The sequence below is a fragment of the Jatropha curcas genome, chromosome 9, assembly GCF_041381405.1.
Source record: "Jatropha curcas cultivar XTBG-Jc1 chromosome 9, XTBG_Jcur_1.0, whole genome shotgun sequence".
Lineage (NCBI taxonomy): Eukaryota > Viridiplantae > Streptophyta > Magnoliopsida > Malpighiales > Euphorbiaceae > Jatropha > Jatropha curcas.
Window position 1 is genome coordinate 2,097,431 of NC_143159.1, and position 24,748 is coordinate 2,122,178.

The 24,748-nt window shown below is 37.2% G+C and overlaps 5 protein-coding genes, 1 non-coding gene and 1 pseudogene across 7 annotated transcripts; 1 reads left to right on the forward strand and 6 right to left on the reverse strand.

Moving 5' to 3' along the window:
• Positions 1 to 18: 18 nt before the first annotated feature.
• Positions 19 to 4,755, reverse strand: LOC105633755 (Phospholipid/glycerol acyltransferase family protein). Of its 2 annotated transcripts, XM_012216404.4 has the most exons (9): positions 4,011 to 4,755; positions 3,261 to 3,380; positions 3,081 to 3,118; positions 2,251 to 2,315; positions 2,103 to 2,171; positions 1,853 to 1,986; positions 1,223 to 1,363; positions 607 to 670; positions 19 to 204 (listed from the first exon to the last, which is right to left on the reverse strand). In XM_012216404.4, exons 1-9 carry the CDS (start codon positions 4,533 to 4,535, stop codon positions 194 to 196), a joined length of 1,167 nt encoding a protein of 388 aa, XP_012071794.1. In that variant the 5' UTR covers positions 4,536 to 4,755; the 3' UTR covers positions 19 to 193. The 2 variants fall into 2 exon arrangements, with proteins under 2 accessions (XP_012071794.1, XP_012071791.1); XM_012216401.4 differs by lacking the exon at positions 19 to 204 and having other exon boundaries at positions 310 to 670.
• Positions 4,756 to 6,567: 1,812 nt separating this feature from the next.
• On the reverse strand, positions 6,568 to 7,882 carry PEX11A (peroxin 11A). Its single transcript, XM_012216400.4, has one exon. It carries the CDS (start codon positions 7,817 to 7,819, stop codon positions 6,851 to 6,853), a length of 969 nt encoding a protein of 322 aa, XP_012071790.1. The 5' UTR covers positions 7,820 to 7,882; the 3' UTR covers positions 6,568 to 6,850.
• Positions 7,883 to 8,383: 501 nt separating this feature from the next.
• On the reverse strand, positions 8,384 to 13,955 carry LOC105633917 (hydroquinone glucosyltransferase-like; annotated as a pseudogene).
• A 649-nt stretch (positions 13,956 to 14,604) lies between these two features.
• LOC105633753 (DNA glycosylase superfamily protein) lies at positions 14,605 to 17,782 on the forward strand. Its single transcript, XM_012216399.4, has 4 exons — positions 14,605 to 15,347; positions 16,755 to 16,896; positions 16,999 to 17,140; positions 17,233 to 17,782. Exons 1-4 carry the CDS (start codon positions 14,936 to 14,938, stop codon positions 17,566 to 17,568), a joined length of 1,032 nt encoding a protein of 343 aa, XP_012071789.1. The 5' UTR covers positions 14,605 to 14,935; the 3' UTR covers positions 17,569 to 17,782.
• A 645-nt stretch (positions 17,783 to 18,427) lies between these two features.
• BZR1 (Brassinosteroid signaling positive regulator (BZR1) family protein) lies at positions 18,428 to 20,594 on the reverse strand. The gene is made up of 2 exons (XM_012216398.4): positions 20,136 to 20,594; positions 18,428 to 19,577 (listed from the first exon to the last, which is right to left on the reverse strand). Exons 1-2 carry the CDS (start codon positions 20,376 to 20,378, stop codon positions 18,882 to 18,884), a joined length of 939 nt encoding a protein of 312 aa, XP_012071788.1. The 5' UTR covers positions 20,379 to 20,594; the 3' UTR covers positions 18,428 to 18,881.
• Positions 20,595 to 21,066: 472 nt separating this feature from the next.
• Positions 21,067 to 24,456, reverse strand: LOC105633750 (NEDD8-conjugating enzyme Ubc12). Its single transcript, XM_012216397.4, has 6 exons — positions 24,060 to 24,456; positions 22,556 to 22,671; positions 21,927 to 22,035; positions 21,684 to 21,762; positions 21,486 to 21,602; positions 21,067 to 21,371 (listed from the first exon to the last, which is right to left on the reverse strand). The coding sequence occupies exons 2-6, from the start codon at positions 22,656 to 22,658 to the stop codon at positions 21,234 to 21,236; spliced, it is 546 nt and encodes a 181-aa protein (XP_012071787.1). The 5' UTR covers positions 22,659 to 22,671; positions 24,060 to 24,456; the 3' UTR covers positions 21,067 to 21,233.
• Positions 24,300 to 24,371, reverse strand: TRNAD-GUC (transfer RNA aspartic acid (anticodon GUC)). The gene has a single exon. It is a non-coding gene; the product is annotated as a tRNA-Asp (tRNA).
• Positions 24,457 to 24,748: the final 292 nt, after the last annotated feature.

The following is a 24,748-nucleotide window of genomic DNA, read 5'->3' on the forward strand; positions in this document are numbered from 1 at the left end:
CACCAGAATTCGGCTGAATTTCCAAAAAAAAAGGGTCTGCTTCAATATCGCTGGTCATATCCACAACAATACTACAAATCCAGGTAAATACATTTTCCAGTTATGGCAACAAGATTCTATATAATTTTATCTTTTCTGTTAATAATAGAATCATACAATGAAATATACAGACGTCGTATCCGAATTAGCATTGTCAAAACAAACCTGCAGGAACAGGAAAGAGATGCTTCAGTTTTACAGATGCAATGTTCTATCTAAAAGGTTTCAGGGCATTCAATAAACTCGTTAAGAATGCATGTACAACACCAATGAATAAAATCCCAGGAGCTCTTAAATCAGATGGTTCGACAAAGTTTCGCCATCACATTTAAAATTGTATATTCAATGGGAACAACTCTCATTCTGAGAATTTACAAGACAATAATGGCACATCAGCATCATTTGTTAGCAAAAGGGGGAGAGAACCACCCCATGTTTTGGCTGTCATTTATGACCAATACCTACAGAAACTAAGAAGCTCAACTGAGACTAGATATCATTTGGGAGCGAGTCCATGAAATTATCAATCGTCTTTCTGATGCAAAACACTAGGCAGGCTATTATTACCATTGAGAGCAGCGTGATATACTCGCTTCTCAGCTAGTCCAATATCTGACATAATTAAATTACCCTGCAGCCAAAACAAAAGCAGAAGACTAACTAATGTTGCTACAAATGTCAATTTCTAGATAAAATATTAAAGTTCGAGAAGTTTGTACAATCAGCATAATCACAACCCCATGAATGAATGCCAAATAAGAAATTTCAGGTGTTCTGGTTGTAGTAATTAAATGATGCAAGATAATTTATATGATGGACAACAATATTGTATTGTACATATTCACTGTCTTAGGCAACCAAGTACTGCATATAACTTTCTCGAGGTCCAAAAGAAAATCTGAGGCCAAAATCCACTTATCGTTATGATTTGGCTAGTACCCCTAGTAAATATAGTTGCAAAAGATTCGAATAATATAACTAGACATCACACCAAATGGGCTCTTAAAAACATTTGACAAGCAGTCATAATACCAAATTAGACTTCATTCAAAGTTCCTACAAGTAATGACACATTGATCTTCTCACTGTGCCCTATGATTTTTCATATAGCAGGCCCCAACCTCTTTAACCTTAGGTAGGAAGTATGGGTTGCATGTCCAAAAATATTAAAGAAAAATCTTACCTCACGAGCCATCAACCGTCGGACATTATTAGCATACACCTTTGGATCATCCTTCTCTTCCTGTGATGGGTAGTAAACAGGTAACCGAGTCACTTCCATGAAATTCACAAATTGACAGAGGAGAAATATCACATGGCGCACCTGCAAAGGTAAATGTGTACTGTAAAAAGACAAAGACTAAAAGGAGATAAAGCAAAGACTCACTGGAAAAGTTAAAATTAGAAACAGCTTCTTAAATTACATCCCAGTAACTTGTGGATTAATGTGGACACCAGCCGTAATCATTTCTTTGCAGCTTTTTCGAGTTGGCCAATAAAAGTTTATTTCTTTCTGGTTTAAATGAAGTTAAGATGCATTCTTAAGCGAGTACCTCCATTATTTTGAAGCAACAGCTTTTTTCTCTAGCATTTACCAGATTGTAGGAACCATCAGGCAGAAGCAATTTATTTACATAATTTCCAAGAATGAAACCAATACAAAACAACCAAAAACTAAATCTTTTGAGTCTTTAGAACATAGCAGTGCAGGACGATATACCTACAAAGCTAATTGGAGCACAAAGCAAACCAGATTTTATCATTTAAATTTGTTTTAAACCCTACACATTTCACTTGCATAAGAAAAACTCACCCCGGATATTGAATCCCAGGCAGGACTGAATCTCTGGTACGGATATCTCAGAATCACTGGAAGCACAGGAGCTCCTGCTAAGAATGCACCTGTTTTGAACGGAAGAAGGAAGTCTCCATTTGTAGTGGTGCCTTCTGCAGTAAAATTGAAGATGATTAACTGTTAGGTTATCATACATAGTGTGAATGCTTCAGCTGCTCTCTTTGTATATATTGAAGGATGCGTCGGAAATACTGAATTCATTACTAACCAGGGAATAGCATCATAATTGGAGCATTCTTATTCTCATGAGCTTCTCTAACTCTTTCAGTCACTACACCTACAAGGAGTGGATTGCAATGAAATCCAGTAAAAAATCATAATATACCAAAAAGTTGGGACATTTAACTAGTATCTACCTGCAACACCCTTGAAGTCAGATGACTTTGACTCCCGCTGAACAAAGACACAACCAAGGCACTTGCTGTCAAAAACAAGCCATCAGAGCCAAAATTCCCTTTTCCCATTAGACCATTGATAAATAATATGCAGAAGTATTTTCCATGTCATGTCATATCGATGAAGAAACACAAAAACGACAAGAGAATTGTTACCATCAGAATGCTGTGAACAAAAGCAGTAGGAAATAAAGATGAAAGCTTTCAACACACATTAACAAATGAAAAGAATAAAAAGCTTTTGCTTCAAACAAAATGTTCATGACAGTTGAAAGGACAGGAATATGATATAATAAACTAACAATGATTGTTATTGCTCCTGCAAGTTAAAACTTGTAGAGGAGGACTCAAGAATAGGTTTTATGTCCCCACCACACCTCTTAATCTACCTTCCCATAAAGGCAGACCTATATATAGGCTGAAAATTAATAAAAAAATATTTAAGCTCTTCACCACCTGGCAAAAAAATGCTATAGTGTCATATTAGGAACCACTCTAGAAGTTAAAAACTTGTAGGTAAAGCCTAAGAGTATATATTTTATAATCAATAGATACGGAGCAATTCTGTGAAAAAAGAGCTTGAATTTATACACTGTAAAAAATCCCATACACTTTACAGGATAGATTTACAAAGCAAAAGAAAAATAGACATCCCCATAAAAATAAAGACAGAAACTGCAATATAGGCTTCCCAGAAAATAAATGAAGACAAAGGCAGTAAAGTTTCACTATTATAGTGCAGTTCGATCCATAATATATCATTACAGAATGTTCAGAAAGACTGAACCAACCTGATGAGACCGATAAGAGGAAGTTTAGCCACTGATCTCTTCAGCAATAAAATCCAGGATTAAAATCAACAAAATCAAAACAGAAATTTGTCAGTTTCACCAGAAAAGCATATAAATAATTACGATCTTAATTCCAATAGTAGGTAATTTCTTGAAGAGAAAAAGGAGGGACAAACAAACCTTGGCAACAAAACTTGAAAAAGAAGAAGACATGTGATACAAAATATCTAAATATGAAACATGGTTAGAAATTATTGCCCCAGGTCTTTCAGGTTCTTCGGATTGATCTTTGTCATCATTCTGACCAAAAAGCAAAAAGTAGAAAATGAAATGGGGACAAAGTATTAGACCACTCCCAAATACAGATAACTCTAAATATGAAAAGTCAAAATGTAGATAGAACTGATAGTTTATTTTCTAATTCCAAAAAGTCCAACATATTTAGCTCATGGATTCCAAAAGAATGCAGACCCTTTTGCGGAAGGTTTAACACACAAATACAGCACATAAAAAAACAACTCAGAGAAAAATCTTTTCATTTTTTTTAAAATAAAAGATGACAATAAATGTATAAGTATGGTCGAGATCATAAAAACACATAGACATAACCTTAACAAGACATATTTGTCCTCGACTTAACTTTAGATTCACTTCTCCGAGAAATGGGTTGATTATGTTCTATTAATTGCAGTTCAGTGGTTAGAAGAGAAATGAGAAGAAATGGAAACCTACAGAACAAGTAGACATTACCATAAAAGTACGTAAGAGCAGTTCATTGAATGCGACTGAATCAGAATTCGTAGTAGATAGAAAAACAAATATTTTCGTCCTCAATGCAGATTATGGCAATCATCGTATCATATACGCACGTCCATGTAAACGTCATAACATATTCATATATCAGATCAGTAGAATAATTAAGGACAGTACCTGAGGCTGCTCTAGAATCCTGTAGGTCTCCTTAATCCAATAAAACCCAAGCACGAAAAGCATAGTTCTAGATAGAAACCTCCCGCTCCAAACAATCACAGTCCTTCTCCACCCTCCCATGTGCGCAAAGTCCTCCTGCTCCTCCTCCTCGTCCCGGTTCGGAGCCGAGAACAGCGTGCAAATCCTACAAACCGCATAATAGGATAACAATACTGTCATCGCGAGCACGATCCTTAACGGAAGGAGCGTCACCAAAGCGATCCCTAGCAGCACCTTCTCGGCCAACGGTAGCTCGCCACGTCCCATGGGCCCATACACGTCGTTGCGCACGAATGCCGCGAATTTCTTCTCAAGCTCTTCAATACTCTCCGTCGAGATTCTGTTGGAGTCGGATTTGAGAAGAGGCCGGTCATCCTTGCCGGAGCCATCATCGGGAGCCGGTTTCTGTTCCCTTTCTGGTTGCGGTTGCGGTTGGGGCTTCGATTTGGATGGCTCCAGATTGATATCTTTAAGCTCGGTTTCCATTGTTCTATTGAAGAATAACAATAATGTGAATAGTTTGAGGATCGGTTTATTCAGGGCTATATATGATTAGATTGGATAGCCATCTTCCAGGTTCGATAAGGAAAAGGCTTCTTGTTCGTATAGTGACAGTCTCAGATCTGAGTCTGAGAGGAAGGGTAGTGTCATGGTCTGTATCTATATCTCTCCCGACCAGTGAAGATTTGCGTTTACGGCTTTGCGTACAAAATCCTAAAGTAATGTTCATCACTAGAGCTGGGATTCCAGGTTGTTAGGTGCACGATAGGATCGATGGGATTTCAGTGGTCCACAGCCGTTCGATTGAAATGAATGGACGATCATGTTTTAAATTGATTAATCAGAGTTTAGACGACTTATTACATTATTATCCAAAGCTTAACCACTTGAGTCAAGTATTAGTATTTTTGTCTACAGCCGTCAGGTTTTCATGGGCTACAAGCAGATAAAATTGGGCCATTATCTCTTTTGTTTGACTGTTTCACATGCCCAATTGTCCTCAACCCTAGTTTGGTTTTTGCTGATAATTGCATACTGAAATCTTCCATCAGACATCTTTTGTTTAATTCTGATTATTAGCTATTACGTCATACTCATACATAGAATATACTTTTCTGAGGACTTGCTTCATTTCTATTCTTATCTCAAAGATATGCAATTGCTCAATTCTGCCAAGAAATTTTCTGAAGCCTAAGGCTTCTCAGAAACGTAAATTTTGATAGCTGATGATGCATGTTTTAATGGAAGCCATTAGCTTTACGTAATTGAAGTTCTGCTTGTTGCCAAAACGTACCCATGGGCCTCTTCCACCCAACAGCGTCAGAATCACTCCAGAAATATTACCCAATGCATCATTCTGATGTGGAGAAGTGTGCCCATAGGATGACCATGGATTAACAAGAAAGAAACAAAATAATCGGTCTCTGTCATTATATTAGCTTACAAGTATTTCTTTACTGAACAATGTATTAACCCATCTCCCACAATGCAAAAATTCAGCTGCCAACAGCATTGTTGAAGATGCCTTTTCTAGCTACCAATGAAATGAGCGAAACTGGTTCCCTTTTAACTGATGCAATATGATTGGGCTATCATGTATAGGAGATCAATGGACCACATGCACTGATAAATCCAAAGGCTTGCTTTAGAGTTTAGAACGGGCCAATTCACTAAACAGCTAAATCATGAAACCTTCCAAACCATAATTTTCTAATCTGTACAATAAGTACTCAACCACTTGGACAGTGGCCTAATGGTAATCTGAATACTTCCAAGATGAAATAAAAGCTTGCTTCTCTATGCAGAAGCTTCCCATTTGACTGCAAAAATTTTAGCCCAAAGGACAGTTCTGCTGTATCTTGAATGCCATTTTTCAGAGGAGGAAAATAAAGGGAAGAAGAAATATCTCTCTGTAGATTGTTTTCAAACTCCAATCCTATCTTATCTTCAAATATAAAACAGACTCAAATGGTCAAGATCTTGCCATAAACACAACTTCAAAACAAAATAATGGCCAAGTACTCTACAACCATTCAGCTAGGTTAAGATCCTAAAATCCATTATATAAGCATACAACAAAAGTAATGATAAGGACTTGCATCAAGGAACAAAGTGGTACCAGCCAGAACTTTAATAGAATTGGGATTTTACTAATGGCCCAAAGAATATCATTTTAACGATGGATTCCATTCCAGCAGAAATAAAGTGCAAATTCTAAATATCTTTATCACATATTATCAGAAAACAAATCTAAAGAAAAGTGATAAATATTGAAGGAGATATCTCCTTACTCTTATTAAATGTTGCAGCTGAATTTGGAATTGAGGGAGTCCAGCATGAAAACCAATAAAGGTTTATCATATCCCTAATGATTTATGATTTATGAACCCTCTTCCCTCTAAAATCATCAAAACCAGCTAATCTTACCTTCTAGATGCTCAAGAAATAACAATTTCAGGAACCTAGATGTTAAATAAAAGTCCCTATTCGGGCATGTCATATAAATACTAAACTAGAATTCATATCAATCCGCTGTCAGCATTTGGTTTTTATTATTTGAAAAAGAAAGAAGTGTAGAAACAAGAGCATCCCTGAACTTCAGAGGGAAAACATTTATCTCCTGTCCCAACAGCGTAGGAGTTATCTAATCCTTCCTGTTTTATCTGAATTTTGCAGCCTAGAAAATAGCATTCTTGCTTTTGAATCTACTTCTACCAACAATAATTCATAAATAGAATCAAATAATTGTAAAAGAAACCCAATTCCCTCAACATCCATACCTTCTGAAATTATTGCCAAACTCAGCAAGAAACCCAGTTCTTATGAGTACTAATCAAGGCAGATAAAAGTCCCGCCGATGACACCAAAAGCGGCGCCGACAGCGGTCCCTTCCCGTCTCGAATATCTGCGAACGCCATTAATCCATCAGCGAAGTCCTGCACAATAGATAGCTTCTTCATCAGCGTCTTCTCTCTTAGCTTTCTCATTCTTTCCTCTTCCTCTTGATACCCAACACCCCGGGCAATGGCTACCTCAATAGTCGATTTCAAACAGACCTCGTCTTCAAGTAAATTCTTCAAATCCCTAAATTTGAGAGAAATACTACCTATGTACCCAATAAACTCGGTCCAAGCACTGATTTTCCCCAAAAATTTGGAGTGTTTGCTATCAATTAAGCCTGCTTTAGCCAGCCAAACAAACTGTTCAACAAAATAGTACAAACCCTCGCCTCCAAATGCAATTATGGAGAGGATAATTTGTTGCTTCGAATCAAGATGAGAGTTTCTAAGAGCGTTGACGTCCTGAACAAATTTCCCGACTCGAAACGCTTTGCGACTGAGTCCTACGCTAGACTCAAAGCTCTTGAGTCTCTGAGTTAAAATCAGGGATTCGGGAAGAGCAGAGGAGGCTAAAATGATCTTGGAGGCATAACGCGAGATCTTGAGGAGCTTATCGACGCCGTCTCTCTTGGCGAGGTAAGCTTCGAGGCGGTTGAGGAAGTCTCTGTCTTTTGTCGGCGCTTGAAGGATTGGTGGAGTGATCGTTGGTTTCTGTGATGGGTTGGCAGTTGTTGAAGTCTTGGAATCCATGAGCTGCCGAGAGAGAGAGAGAGAAAGGAGAACTGAGGAGGTACTGCAAAGAAGTTGCCAACAGAAAACTGAGACGACGCCGTTGGATGCTATTGCCCACGACGAGTCGATGACTTTAACCCTCTGATCCGCGCGTTTGGGAAAAACAGCAGCCAAAAATCTGTTGCGGCTTTCGAACATGCGCTTCAATTAATTTATTACGTCGTGTTTTATTTTCATTGTTGTGCGTGCCAAATGCAATCAAAGATTTGTTATTGTTGTCAACTAAACATTAAGTAATGTCCAATACATTAAAGGCTTTGCTTGAGAAGAAGATGAAAGAAATAATTGAGGAAGGAAACAATAGAGAAAAATAATAATAAGAATTTATTAATTTTTTGTAGTTATTTTTCATTTCTGTATTTGGATTTAATGAAGAAAAAATATAAAATTATTTTATTTTATTTAGAAAGAGTAAAATATTAGAGAAAAAAAATATTATTATTAAAAATTTATAATTACATCACGGTAATCTTATATTTAAAAAAAATATAAAATTTAGTGTAATAGAATTAAAGATGCAATACAATAAAAAATATAATATAATGCAATTAATATTTCATTATTATGTTTAGTCATGTAAGATTTCATTATTATATTTAGTCATATAACTTAATCCATCTCCTTATTTAAATTAAAACATTATTTATAATCGGTTCGGTACATACACGGGTCCATGCATATTTCCCCATAACCTAAGTAGGTTCAACCTTCAAAGCATCCATTCTTTGCTAAACCAGCAAGAGAACCATAAGATGACCCAACATTATCCAAAGCTCTGGCAGCACTTTCCTTTAGCTCTACAGCCCGCTGCCTCATTACCTTTTTTCGTTCACCTTCCATCACCTTTACAATTCTCTCTACCTCTTCACGTCCGACTATGCACTGCGCATCAGCTAAACCTGGCTTGATCGCGACCCCAACTTCCTCTACTAGCATACTTGCGTTCATTCTCCGCTCTGCATAAAGTGGCCACGCTATTATTGGCACATCGTAAGTTGTACTCTCCAATGCCGAGTTCCACCACAATGCGACAAAAACCCTCCAGTTGATGTGTGTTTAAGCACCGCCACTTGGGGAGCCCAAGATGAAACGACCAATCCTCTTTCTTGCGTCCTCTCTGTAAACCCTTCTGGCAAATAAGCCTCTGGCTTATTAACATCACTCCCAACGTTGAAAAATGCAGCAGAAGCACTAATATTTGTCGGCATACGCACAACGAAGATGAACCATTGCTGACTCAGTTCTAACCCATAAGCTAGCTCAGTGAGTTGCTCAGCTGTCAAGGTTCCACCGCTTCAAAGAGATACAAACGGAACAGAGTTAGTCGGCTGCTTGTCTAGCCAAGTAAGGCAGTTTATATCCGAGGCAGTTAGTGTTTCTTCTTGTTTGACCAACGGTCCTACTAGATAAACTTTTGGTGTAGGGATTTCTTTGAAGCATGAATTCTCCATTATAGCTTTAAATGTCACGGGTTCAAGATGTTGGGAAAATCGCTATTTTTCCCGCCCTTCGGATCTGCTTCAAGCAGGAACAAATGAGAATAAAATAATGACTGAGAAATTAAAGAGAACACGATAATTTAATGTGGAAAACTCCCCAAGTGGAGAAAAACCACGGCCGTTGCCAAACGACAATCAAGAAAAATATTCACTATGCGGCAAATTGTTACAACCACAATTACAAAATATTTTTCTACTCGACACCCTCAAAACACCCTAAATATTTTATACTCCAAGGGACTCCAAGAGACTTGCTCTAAATCCCTAATATAAAACGCACTCAAGTGTTTTTGGTGTATTTTGGTGTGTATGGAAACCTAAACATTGCTTCCATTTTATAACCAAATCACTACCTTCACTTTGCTTATCTCCCCGATGTGGGATTAAGCAAAAACTAATTTTTTTTTATATATTTTTTTTTCTTTTGTTTTCAACAACGGCGGCTAACAATCTCCACCTTGAAAATAAAATAAAAAAAACACAACATTGTCTGCTACCGACAATCATAATTCTTATCGTCAAGAATTATCATACTCCACCATAAAAGAGTATCGCCACTTGGAACCACTTTACCGACTCCAAGAATTTTCCATCGGCCATGTCGGATCCCGCTAATAGTTTATGGTGCAACCCTCCTGTTGACTTTTCCGAGAGTTCATTAGCCATCGACATATTTTTTTTCCACCACACACTTTGCATCAACTGTCAACCAATGCAGTGCGCATTTCCGTGGACCAGCTACCAATAATCCATCCTCTTCCATGGCATCTTAACGGGTAGCAATCATGCCATGAGGACACACATCTCTCAATTACAGAGAGAACACATCATCTCCTTCGCCACAGGAGATCACATTGGCAGCAACAACGTTAAAGCTTCTAGCCGAATCAGCTCCACCGTTCGGGCAATCCTTCCTCACGTGTCCAGTTTGACCACAAACCCAGCAGACAACCTTCCTCTTTCCGGAGCTTTTATTCTTTTTCTTGGTACCGACAAATAAAGTTGAATCCTCATATGATTTATTTTTCATTTCATTCAGTCTTCTCTCCTCAGTAAGGAGCTTACTAACCACATCTGCATACACCACTTCCTTACTACCATATTTCAGAACAGGTTTCATGTGCTCATATGTCGAAGGAAGTGACAGGATGAGTCGGAGAGCTTTATCTTCATCTTCGGTTTGCACTCCAAGAGTTTCTAATTCAGAGACGATGCCATTAAGAACACTCAGATGATCTGACAGCTTTGTACCTTCCGTCATTTTCAACGTATGAAATTGCTCCTTCAAATATAACATGTTGGATATATTTTTGCCCTCGTACAATTCTTCCAGTTTCTCCCACAACTCCTTTGTCGTGGACAATCCAAGCACATTAGCAAGAACATTTTTTGCTAGACACATGCGAATTTGACTTGCCGCTTTGATATCCAGCTCCTCCCATTCTTCATCGCTAATCTTGGATTTTTCTGAGTCTCCACTGCTACTGTCTTTTCCTGAATTCTTTCCGCTGACTGGTTTACCCTTCAAAACCTTATGCAGTCCAGACTGAATCAACACGTCTTTGACTTGCACTTGCCACAGTGCAAAATTCATTCTCCCGTCAAATTTCTCAATCTCACATCTCATAGCCAACATGCTTACTTGTGCTTATAACAGTGAACCCAATAATTAGTGAAGTAAACCGATTCGGCAATACCCAGGAAAAATCACAATGATCTCCTAGACAATATTACCATTCCACGTAAAATCTCAGTTGGACGGAGGGGTCACAAGTGGTCCCACTTAAAATCCGGCCTTCTAGACAGAAGTTACGTGCACGGTATATTATCAGAATAGAATAACTTCAATAATTATCGTCAGGACATTCACCACCGATACTCAAGCACACCAAAGCAAAGCTCCACCCGCTTCAAGACTTCCAAAACTCCACCTGCTTTTAAAATAAAATAATTTCTAACAACAGTATTTCTGATGTGGAAGATCAAACTAAGACGCAACCACAGAGCATACTTATAATTACAAGAAATTATTTTAACACTAAAAGCTCCGCCTAACAACTAGGCTCTGATACCACTTGTTGGGAAAATCGCTATTTTTCCCGCCCTTCGGATCGGCTTCAAGCAGGAACAAATGAGAATAAAATAATGACTGAGAAATTAAAAAGAACACGATAATTTAACGTGGAAAACTCCCCAAGTGGAGAAAAACCACGGCCGTTGCCAAACGACAATCAAGAAAAATATTCACTATACGGCAAATTGTTACAACCACAATTACAAAATATTTTTCTACTCGACACCCTCAAAACACCCCAAATATTTTATACTCCAAGGGACTCCAAGAGACTTGCTCTAAATCCCTAATATAAAACGCACTCAAGTGTTTTTGGTGTATTTTAGTGTGTATGGAAACCTAAACATTGCTTCCATTTTATAGTCAAATCACTACCTTCACTTTGCTTATCTCCCCGATGTGGGATTAAGCAAAAACTAATTTTTTTATATATTTTTTTTTTCTTTTGTTTTCAACAACGGCGGCTAACACAAGATTCTCCCAAGAGTTAATAAATATCCCTGCTGCCAATGGCAGCCGGCTAACATTAATTAAATACCATTTATACTCGTCAATTTTTCGGTTCTTGATTTGGTCAAGCAGGTCTTGAGTTTGAATTGGAGTACAGCCAGGCACCTTAGCCGGTTCTTGAAGGTCAATGAATTCGCCGTCCACTTCACGGTCAAGAGTTGGAAGACACAAAGAAAGAGTGAGCAAAGCGTTAGAGGCAGTGAAAAATGAGTACACTGGAATCGACAGTTCATTGCAGACTTGAAAATCTTGAGTACAGAACAAATCAATTACTAATGCTTTTGGCTTGCCTAATTCTATAAGGACGGATTTTAAGGACCTGAGACTCTCTTCTACAACGACACATAGGCGAGTAAGGACCGGCATAGTGTCAGTGGCGACGGCAAAGACATTGACGGGAGGAAGTTGAACAATGTCAAGGCCAGGAGGGATAGTTGGTGAATGGAGGAGCTTTTGCAAAGCTGTAGAGGATTCGTTGGTTGTGATGACAAGGAAGCCGACCTGTAACTCATGGTGAAGGACTAGACGCTTCGATAGGTCAAGAAGAGGGGTGATATGGCCTATGCCTGGACTTGGCAGGACAGCCACGCGGGCCTTTATGATTGGAGCTAGGCCATGGCTTATGTGGTTTTATAACATAAGATAGTAGAAGGGTACAGTGCTGCAAGAAGCAATTTGGTTGATGATGACAGTAGCGGACTAGAAGGCCGTATTTAAAGGATAAAGGAGGCACTGTGCTTAGAGTATTAGAATGGGACTTTTTTTTTTTTTTTTTAAATTGAAATTTCATTTATATTACATCATATAATTTTCGCATCATCTGATTTTCGAAACTTTCTAAAAGTTTATTGCAAGATATAAAGTTAAGGGTTCTAGAGGTTTAAAGGTCCTTGACTCTCCTCCAAAAGCTCGAGAATCACTGGAAGCTAATTTGGTTGGTGTTAACTGAGTGCCCTTAAATAATCTTAGATCAATTGCAAGTTTTCTTTGTTGTTCCCCGAAGACAATTGCTAATATCCAGGATGGTTTTTAAATATTTAACTTTATATTCGTTTGGAAGAGGTAGTTGAATGTAGATGGACGGTAGATTTAGCAAGTACTAATAGTAATTAGTAGAAAAATGTCTAACAATTAGTAATTAGGAAGAAAAATAAATGAAAATTGGTAATCAGTTAAAAAAACATGTTGATGGATGAAAGAAATATACGGGTGTTGTACAGATGACAAAATAGAAAAATGGAGAGAAAAACATTGTACTGAGAGAAACAAAAATAAGACTAAAATGGTCAAAACGTTCTTAAATTTATTGTTCATATGAACCAATAATTTGGGAATAACTTTTAATAAGATGATGTTATGTTGTAAAGGGTACTTGTCTTTACTTATTTGTCAGAAGATTATGGACAGAATTGAATTATTTTTCTTCATCTCTAACCTTCTAGGAAGATGCATGTATTTGATCCTTTTGAAAATAGAGTTGGCACATGTAAAATGAAATTTAGGGTTTTCTATTCTATAGAAAAAAGACTATTAGATACATTAATCCTTTCATAGGGCGTTCCGTCTCCCGAATACTAATGAGATACATTTCTGTAGAATGTCTTTATCACCAGGCTACCCCCTCGGATGATTATAGTTCAATGTCATCAACACTTAACCGCTAAAATAGGCTTTTATAGATAAAAAGACCAAATAATCATTGGGGCTAAATTTAAAGGAAAAATCAATGACTTTATCAAATAGCATATACAAGTTTGTAATTTTGGTCAATTTTTATGAACTAAATAGTAATTCTTCCCAAGATAATTATAAATGTCTCAAAACCCATTCGGCCCAATAGTAAAGGTTAAAGCCACATAACGGGAATTATATTAAACCTTATCAAGACTGAAAATAATGTGGGCCTACGAAGTGGACACGAAGTCCAGCCCATTGAAGGTGAAGATAGAGCAGCCAGTGACCCGGTCATGTAATAGCCGTTAGTTACCCACCATCAGTTACCTTTTTGTTTGTTTTCTGGTGCGAGTCTCTTTGGATTCTTTTTGTTAACGGTAAGGAATTTCCCCACCAAAAGTTTTGTTGCCTCACGACACCCATCTCCATTACCAACTGACTGCGACACTTTGCCTAAGGTTTCCTCTGCTCCCTTAACAACCATTTCCCAGTTTCCTCTTCCACTCCCAAATACCATTTTGCCCTTCTCTCCTATCACGATAATAATTTGTTTTGATGATTTGGCTAATTATGGGTTTTCTTTTTCGAGATCACGATTCATGATTAGTGTTCCTATTTCAACATGACCCTGATTAATGGCTCAACGCCTTAAATAATATTGAAAAAGTTAATAAGGTGGCCATCATCCTTAATTGTTTGGATTGAGAGATGATTAATTATCATAATAAAGTAACTTTTACAATAGAAAACATTCGATTAGGTTGGATAGGTGAAAAATCACTCATAAAAAAGGCAAGAACCAAAATAACAATAATCTCATACTTTTTTATAAGAATACTCGTGACAATAAAAAAAAAAAAGCTGATATATCATGAAAAAAAGAATTGACGGATGATAAGAATCATTTATTTATTCCTTAATCAGAGATATTGAAGTTTGAGTATAATAGATAGAGTTTTTCTAAACACTCAAAATAAAGCGTTTTTATCTGTTTTTATGACTTTTACCCACTATGAATTGAAATTAGTATATCCATTATTGAATGGGTTTTTTTTTTTTTTTTAAAAAAAAAAAAAGGATGGCAGATTTGGAATATGCGCTCCGATTCCAGACCCTGTCAAAACCAAAAAAGGTCCAAGGAAAACCGGCACCTGGGCAGTATAACCGACTACAATCTGTGCCTTACTCAATTCAGGTTTCCGTTTTAAATACATCCAAAAACTAGTCCGTTTTTTTTGTCCTTCATCCTCTTCTCTGCCCTCTCTACAGTCACTCCGCAGACTCCATACTTCCTCTGTTCTTTTTCTCTCTGCTCAACCCTGTTCTCACCACATTTTCCTTTCTATCCTCTCACAATCCCCATAATTTTACTCGCCATATCACTCCAATTTCAAAAGCCATACCCGCATTACACAATTGAAGCCGGATATTTCCCATTCTCTAGCTGGAATCAAGGCCGAAAAGCTCATATCGTAAATAAATATAGTTTATATAGGAATGTCGGTTGCTAATAAGCTTCAATCGTCTGCTAAACCAGTTCCCGAGCCGCGAGCTATACTTGGTCCAACCGGGAACAGAGTTAGGGTTTTGGAAGAGTCTAGACGGAAAAGTGAGGTTTTGAAGAAAGCACAACTGAGGCCGAGGAAGCCAGCAGCGAAGGCGGCAGTTTCAGAGATGCCGCAGGAGGTAGTTAAGAACAATTTGTCGGTGGACAGTTTGAGCTCTTCGGATTCGAATTCTTCTTCTTCTTCCAGCGGGTCCTCAGCGAAGGTTGCTAGTCCGAGAAGGACTGTAAAGCGCAATGGATTAAGAGCTGTTAAGGTTGTTCCTGACGGTGTTGAATTTGGTGGGATTTCGCCGAAGCAGGACCTGCCTGTCAAGAAGTGTGATTGGATTACACCTCATTCTGGTAAGTTAATAAGTGAGTTAAGCTTTTATACAGCAATTACCATTTTTTATCTGTCTGTCTTAATTTGGGTTGAGGATCTTAATGTTTGAGATTGTAAATCTTGGAAATTGAGGTAATGGCATAGGAGTCTGAATTAAGCAACAGCAACTGAAAATCAGTTAACTGTGGTTAGATCGTTTATGCTAATTTAATACGACACTGAAACCAAAATGAACGTAGAAAAAGAGAAGAAGATGCTATCCAGCTAGTAATTGAAGTTTGTAAGGGTTGTTGCCAAGTCTTTATTGCCATTGCGGTGACGGCAAACGACTAGAAAAGCCTAAAGCTGACAATTAATAGTCGCACTCATGTCACTTATATTTTATACATTGTTGTTGCTTTTCTACAGTGTCTAATGTGGAAATTTACTTTCTTCCTTTCTAGTTGTGGAATCCTTCATAACATGAACATCAACACTACACTGTTCTTTAGTAGTAAGTTAAGACCTTGTGAGTGTCATGTTGGATTAGCCTTCAAACGCCATTTTTTATTGACAGTAACATTTCAGAATCTTGATACTGTTAATACATTTGATATAAGTCATTGAATAGACTAGAGGGGAATTCCAGTTTGTATGTTAGAAAGCACCAGTAAATTTATAAAATAAATAGTTATAGACAAACAACCGGGAAGATGCAAAATGTTGCCTCAAGTTGTTTTGGTTGTATTCACCGTAGGGAGTTTGATTTGTTTCTTTAAAACAGGTAAGTATCTTTTTTGGTGCCTTGTCAAAAATAATTAGGCTGAGCAGCATTTGCTGTGGCCTTTCAGCAACCAACTTAATAGTTTAATTGGATCGTCTAACCATCACTGATTCACTGCCAAACTTTTAAATGTCACGACTTGCCACTGACATGACAGAGTTGCACACACAGCTTGCAAAGAAAAGTATAAGCCCAACTTGATTCCAATTCTGGTCCATATATTCAACAAATCTCTTTGGCCCGTTATGCATTTATTTTCATGTATACATTGTGTGAGTGACACTTAATTATTGAAGTTATTCTAGCATTTTCTAAAAGAGGCATTTTAGCACCACTTGAAAATAAATTTATCTAAAACGCTTCCTCCTTTGGTTCTATTTTATTCTAATTTAATTTATTTATATATTTAAGCAAGCCATTCTTTGTTGTCCCTGTAGCTTTTTAGATGTACCAGTCATCTTTCAAAAAAAGAAAAGTCATCTTTAAAATCTTAAGACATGAACTTAGTCTTGTTTTATTCTGATTTAATATGTGATTGGAAAGCCGAATTAGCTAAGGTTCTACGGTTCATATTTTGGTACTTCTAATCAGCAAGTCTACTTTAGATGCCTTTCCATCAAATAGCTAATTCTATATGGCTCATATTTTGCACTTTTCTTTCCAGATCCCCTGTATATGTCTTTCCATGATGAAGAATGGGGAGTTCCAGTTCATGATGATAGGAAGTTGTTTGAGTTACTTGTATTTTCACAAGCATTAGCAGAAATGAGCTGGCCAGCAATTCTCCACATGAGAGACATTTTCAGGTATGTCATTCTTCACTTTCCGTTTTCTCCACCGTCAATTAAAAAAAAAAATTTTGACGTCATGCATTTTTGTCTGATTGATGTTGTTGAATCCTGTGTCAGGAAACTTTTTGACAACTTTGATCCATCATCCGTTGCACAGTTTACAGAGAAGAAGCTGCTGTCGCTGAAAGTGAACAACAATCTGTTGCTATCTGAACCGAAGCTTCGAGCAATAGTGGAGAATGCTAAACTGCTGATTAAGGTAATTCTTCAGGCCAAGGCACCAAACCTGAACTAAACACCACCTGGTTCTCAACAATGTGATACAGATATAATGCTGCTCATAATATGCAGGTTCAGCACGAGTTTGGTTCTTTCAACAACTACTGCTGGCGGTTTGTGAATCACACCCCATTGAGAAATGGATTCCGTTATGCACGTCAAGTACCAGTCAAGACACCGAAAGCAGAACTCATAAGCAAGGATCTAATGCAAAGAGGGTTCCGCTGTGTCGGACCTACTGTTGTTTATTCATTCATGCAGGTGGCTGGGATCGTCAACGATCATCTTGTAACGTGTTTCAGATACCAAGAATGCAATGCAAATGTCAAAAAGAATTGCAGCCCCAAGATCGAAGAAACAGAGGTAGTAGTAACTAAAGCATTGGAGACTACACACTTATCTCAATGACAAGAATGACATGAAGAACTGAAACTCTCCTTACTAATCACACTGTTCTGATAATAGCAAGATGAGGACTGAGAAGTAGACGATGACCCATTGTTAATTCCTTTCTTCTGTATGTTTCAGTAGCATTACTTTATTCTTCCCCTTGTGTATCACTGACCTAAATTAGATGTTATTATAATGAAAATTTATTGTGATAATGCTATTTGACTGTTAACACGCACAAGCTTATGACTTCATTAATGCTTTGCTCATCTTGGATCGAGGAAGTTTCTTAGGAGATTCCTGTCAGATTCGTCGGTGTCTTAAAGTGTATACTTGCTGATTTTTAAAGCTTCTAAATCAGCTAGGAAATCTGAGTAATATTTTTTAAAAACATGGTAGGACTATTAGAGGGCTGTTTGCAGCCATGAGATGCAATGAAGGAAAAAATGAGCTTTGTTTTTTCATCATCGCAGACAACAAGATGACCAAAGCCACGTGCACTAAAATGGTGCACAGAATAGAAATCACAAATTAAGAGATTCCGTTAGAGACCAGACCCCTCCACTCGGACAGAAGACGACTTGCCTACGTTAATTCAAAAGAAACTGTATTATTTAATTTTCGTTCTGTACATTCCCTTGTTTTTTATTTGAATGTCTCCATGAGCCAACGTGGGGCTTGTCGGGCAATGCAAGTATAGAGCCGGCCCATTTGCTGAGCCACCGGCCATATGTTATCTCTTGGATTATCGTGAATAGCATAATCCATCCGTTGCAACCTTAGGGACCGATTTATATCAACATGACCATAAAGGAAACTATCAACATGAAAATGGCAATCATATAACAAAAATAAGCATCAAAAGTTGAAACACAAATTGAGTTCGCAAGAAAGGACATTTTACCATTAACACAGTAAAAGAACCATGAAACAAATGATTTCATTTTATCAGGTCTCATTCAAGTATTTCAGGAAGGAAAACTCCTCAATCCCAGAAAAATCGCACACTATCTACATGTAATAATTGCAAAATCATACAAACAACTCGACAGGCAAATGTGACTGTCAAATCAGTAAAAATTGAAGGAGAAAAAAGGAACATAAAATTAAACATGAGAATTTAATTCCTCCTAACAAACAAGATTTTGTTCAAGGTATGCACTGTCTGCCAAAGTAATGGAGCCATGGACTGCATATATTCCTTGAAACCATGCTCGATATGCCACAAACTAAGGTATGAATAACACTTCTGTTCTAAAATCTACTCATGATGTCTTCTCCGGATTCCAGCATTTCCTCACTGTGGTTTCCACTGGCAACATCAGCTCACCCTAACTCCGAGCCTTCCCATTTCCAAGTGTGAGCTCTAGGTCATCCAATCCTATTTCATGAATCCTCTCTCCTTCCCATGGCTTCACCTGAACACTGCCAAACTCAAATTCCATACTCCTTCCATTCTCTTGTATCACATTACCAGACAAAATTTGTCCAGCAACAGGTTTCACAAGATTATAGGTTGGAGAGGTAGGCATTGCAGCCATAGAGGGAGCAAATTTCTGAAAGCTAATCCATTGACCAGACTCAACAGTAGATGTATCAGACTCATCACATTCAGGTATAGTAGCTGGAGCATGAAATTGGCGGTGAGTTGGGCTGGCTGGGGCAGATGCAGCACAAAACGGATAATTTAATGAGGCCATGGATTGTTTAGCAATGAACTCCCAGTTGGGAATTGGCTTGGGAATTTTTGAGGTTGGAGATGACAGAGGTGGAGTCACAGGTGCGCTATTGGAGATTCGGAGAGGAGGGAGAGATGATGGAATTGCATTTTGAAGGAAAGGGAGGAGATTAAATGGGGTATTATTATCAACTCGAGATGGGCTAGGGAATGAAGAGGAAGAAGGACTGACTTGGTAAGAAGGAATTGGACTAGGAAATGATGAAGAAAGTGGACTTGGATTTTGTGAAGAATAAGGAGTAATTCTTGCAGAGGTGCCTACAATATCAATTGGGGGTGGCTTGCATCCCTGGATCACAAATCAAACGTGGTGCTACCATATCAGATCATAAGGTTCAAGAAGCACAATAGATGAACAGTTTCCAAAGCAATTAAAGTTTCCATAACTTCATATTTTAAATTCTTACGTTAGAGAAAGACCAACAATAAACAACCAAACTTTCTTCAATTAATCAGAGCTATTCAATTATTCGTTGAAGTCTTCAAGTCCTAACCATCTAAATACAGAAATTTGCATCAACTTCCAAAGACATCTCTCCTATGTTAATATTACTAAAGCAGAAAAATAAAATTCAAGACCATCCCGTTCGATAGCCCAATGTCCCAACGAGTTCAAACTGAAAATCAGACAAGAAATAATAAAATAGAGAATAGATATGTAATTAGAGCTGACACAAAAACCCAGAATAAAATTTTTTTCAGCGAAAAACTAAAAACCTAGAAAAAGATAAATATAGAAACTTGATCCAAGTGAAAAGACCCGCAGATCAATAGCTGAAAAATAGCAAAAACAAGATGAATCTAAAGCAATAAGCACAGATCGAATTAATAAAAGAAGAAGGGATACCTTCCTATAAGTGGTGCCATCATCTTCAACAACCCAGCCAGCTTCAGAACACAAAGCTTTCAAGACCTCATTATTATCGCAATGTTTGGGCAAATTATAATTCCCTTGAGCCCTTAATCCCGCAAATATCTTAGCAGCTATAGCCCTTCTCCTCCTCTCTCTTCTCCGATTATTCTCTCTCTCCCTCCAAGAAGGTTTTCTCCTAGGTGCAGCAGACGTCGATGTCGCCCCGTCTGACGTCATTTTCCGGCAAAAACTTCCAACTCTCCACCTCTCTAAAACCAACAATCGAGCTGGGTAAAGTTGCAGGGGATTTAAAACCTAGGAAGGAAAGGAGAGGGGAAGCAAAAGGAAGGGAAATAGCAATAGTCACGAGCAATACGCTTTCCTTCGCTGGAAGTATAAGAAGAAGAATCTGTTTTTCTGTGTGAGGACTGATTAGCAGTGTTTTTTTGAAAAAGAAAAAGTTGGTGTCTTGAAATGTTAGTGTGTGGGCAAGTACAAGAAAAGGATTGTGTTCAAACTTCCTTATCAACGTCGGTGTCTTTTTTACGAGCACTTTTTGAGATTGTAAATAGAGATCAATCATTTGATGAACGCCAGATAAGGACGTGTTTGTGTGTGCAAATTGTAACGTGTTCCTTTTTCTTTCTTTTTTCCATTTTTTTTTAGGGGTAAGATAAAAAAGAGCGCTACCACGTGTAGGTTTATGAGCCTGTCTCGTAATGACCTAATAATTCTAAGATGGGCCCAGCCGTTGAGCATTGGGACCCCCATAAAGCAAAGACCCGGTCAGCATAGCGGAACGAGAATTATTCAGTTGTTAGAACTTAGAATAGACATGGCCCATGTAATGTTTTCTTCAGTGAACCATTCTTGATTGGGCTCTTCCATGTTCTTGAATGATATATATATATATACACAAAAAACAAAGAGTAAAAAACTATGTTCAATAGACAAATATATAAACAGATTCCTGTAAATTCCAAGAATTTTACGAAAAGGAAAAAGTTGAATGAATTAGAATGACAGCAAGAAAAATGGTAATAAATTTAACTCTACAGCAGTAGATAAAATTGACTAATTTGAGTTTGGATGCTACAAGCAGCGAGCAAAATAAGTTTTTCCTATAAAACCACCAGCCATGGCCTTCTTTACATTGGATTCAAATAATCTTGGATTATCTCTCAACATAGCAGCTGCATCAGAATTCAAAGGGTCCTCGCGATTTGGTTGCTGCACAATCAGACAAAGTTATAGTTATTGGATCAACATATATGTAACTCCTGGGGTAGAATAAAGTGGAGCAAAAGAAGCTATTTATCAGCCAGAGAAAGAGAAAATTAATACCGTAAACAGATGAAATAATCCGTAAATGATGGTGTTTATATTTAGAACAGGTTTCCAGTCTTCTCGAAGAATGTTCAGGCACACATTGCCTTCCAAGTCAATATTAGGATGATAAACCTGCAAATTATAGTTCATGCACATTAAGCTTAGCAGTGTTATCAAGAGACTGTCTATAAAGTAAAAAAGTCACGAACTTGCCTTTGTTTGGCACTTGACTTTTGGTGCCTCATGAGGATAGACATCTGGCACTTGAAAAGAGAATTGAAAATTGCCATTCCTGTGACAAAACAGAGAGATTTTTGTGCTTTAAGAGAAGAATTACAAAACATTCTTAATTTAAGCAATTGAATACCTTAAGAACACAAAATAAGGAAAATTATAATAACACAAAAGTTGTCTATAAGCAGAAGAAATTGCCAAGAGTTACTTCAAATTACTTACTTATAGTATCCTTCATCAGGCTTAACAGTGACCACAAAGTTCATCAGGTCATCCTTTCCATTGGTGAAGGATATGGTACATGATTTTGGCAGGTTCAACTCACTTATGTCTGCAAATATTTATGAGAAGAGTTAATAACATATGCATCATAATCTGAACTCACACGCTGCAAATACAAATTGTTAAAAGTCTTGAGAAAAGAAATTAAAACTAGGGCAAGACTTTTGTAAAAAGGGGTTGCCGACTTCAATGTTTATACTTTCATGACATAGTCAAAGAACAGTAAGAGAAACTTGAAACATTTCCATTGCTATAAAGCATCCAGGTTAAACAAACAAAAACTAGAAAAACAACTATAGGGAAAAAACCAGTAAATATGGAATGGAATGAGAAAAGAAATACTGATAGTTAACAATGGAAAAAATCAAGAAGTAAAGATGTTGACCATAACACCATCTCAGTTTTTTCTTTCAAGCGAGTAACTGCAAGCCAACTATGACTGGACAAACAAAAGGGATGTTGAACTGCATAATGAACTATCATGATTTACATTAGGACAAATGTACTAAGGCAACTTCAGTTACCAGGAGCTATTAAAGATGATTCTAAAAGTACAAAAGCAAAACAACCTTTATGAAGACGTAATTCCCCAGCACTTTGCTTCTTGACTGGAGCCTTCCCATTATCAGATATCTCCTTTTGCTTTTCCTTTACCTTGAATAATCGAATCATAATGCCTGGCTGCCTGCAAAATAAATAAAAAGAAAGATAAGATAACAAAATGATACCCTAATTCAAGATTATGATGGACCTGTGCACAAAAACAAGATTTCAAATGCGAATGTTCTACAAATCCTCAAGAGGGACAAAGGTTTAATACTATGAAATAAAAGTCATTGTTTATTGCTGAACACTTGCTCCTAAGAAAGCAAAAATCAACCAACAAAAACAATTTAGATATAAAAAAATGAGGCCTCCAACGTTTAGCACTGTAGATTCAGAATCCCATGTTTAACATTGCAGTAAGATAAGCAACATGCTTCCATCCCAAGTTGAAAACTTATCCCCCAGAGTCCAGAGTGCTACTAATAAACACCATGTACTGCTGAGAGAATACAATCAAGGAAATATTTTTCAGTCTCTAAATGAGGACTATGATGGAAGGTCTAAAACGCACAAAAGGTTCTATGCTCTAGCAATGGAGGTAACACAGCTGTTTTATTCTCAAACATTATCTACCGATATGATCCCCAATAAAATTAGTGGTATTCGTTAGAAAAGGAAAACAAATTTCATTACGTTTGATTCCATCCTCCAGTAAATTTGTGCATACTAGTTTTGGCTAATAACAAGATGAAATTTCTTCAGCCATATAATGTAAGGGCTATAATGCAAGGACAATAAACAATATGCATGAAATATACATCAAAATAAAAAGGTTAATGGCTGATAATTGTTTTCATGACTATGACTACATATTTAATGTGTCCTGGCCCCATTTATTCAAGGATTATAACACAATAGATGAACAGAATTAATTAAAACATTCAGATTTTTGGTTCAAGTTGGCTATTACCATAGATTCATACTGCTGGATAATTTCAGTGAACTAGAACAGTTCCTATGGTATAATATAACTCGCTAATAATCCAGCCCAAAAGAGGAAACAAGACTACTAAATTGAATGTTTTCTATAAAAATCTGAAGTTACATAGACATACATATAAAATTCTAACTTCCCCATCAGACTAATCAAAGATACTCCCAAGCTAGCTTCACACAGTCCAACTCAAAGGAAAAAGGGGAAATAACACTAATTGACGCTCAGGGAGCTAGCATTAACTGCAGTCTACACCCAGCAGAACAAGCATTATCAACACCCAATAAGATTAGCAAAAACCACCACTTATTTCCCAAAAAGAAAAACAGACAATAAAGTAGTGAACTTTGTCACGAGGGAAACAAATATGTAATCAACCGATTAAAGGCTAAAGATGCTTCGACAACCAGCCAAAGGCGACGATTAAAATCGCGGAACAAACAAGAGGCAAACAGTATAAACGTATCAAAATCAATTCATATACACACAAAAATCTGGTATTAACAAAAGAAGAAATCAATAGAAAAGCTAACCTGCACAGGGAAAGGACACAGAGAAAAAACAATCTTAACGACGGAGAATTTGTGTATGGAAAGGCTTTTGTTTACAATGAATTTCGTTGCAGCAATTTCACTTGTTTAAAACTTCTAGAATATTATGTACATATATATGTTTCCCGGTCGCAAGAGTAAGAGTTTGTAAGCCGGTGAGGCGAACTCCACACCAGCCGGGATTCGGATTGCCGGTTCCGAGAAAGAAAACTAAAAAGTAAACGCCGTTGCCGGGGATCGAACCCGGGTCACCCGCGTGACAGGCGGGAATACTTACCACTATACTACAACGACCGGATGATAAACTCGGGAAAGGATTATTATTAGAATATCATATCGTGCTTTTTAAACGAATTTTGCTAATATTTTGTATCTTTTCGCTCTATTGAAGAGCGAAGACAGTTTAGAGTTTCTGACTTTTACTTGAAAAATTTTGATTTGATATAATTTTATATTTTTTAAATATTAGTAAATATATAATATCAATCTAATTTTACAAATTAATGTATTTAATAAAATAAATTTATAAGTACAAGTGTTAATAAGTGTAAACAGCCATTATTTTTTGTGTTTAATTTTCTCGTTGTACAAAGGGATAGACAGCCATTAACTTCGTTTGGGTCACACCCGGAGAGACGTCTTCAGACGTGCCTAATGGCTAATACATAAAG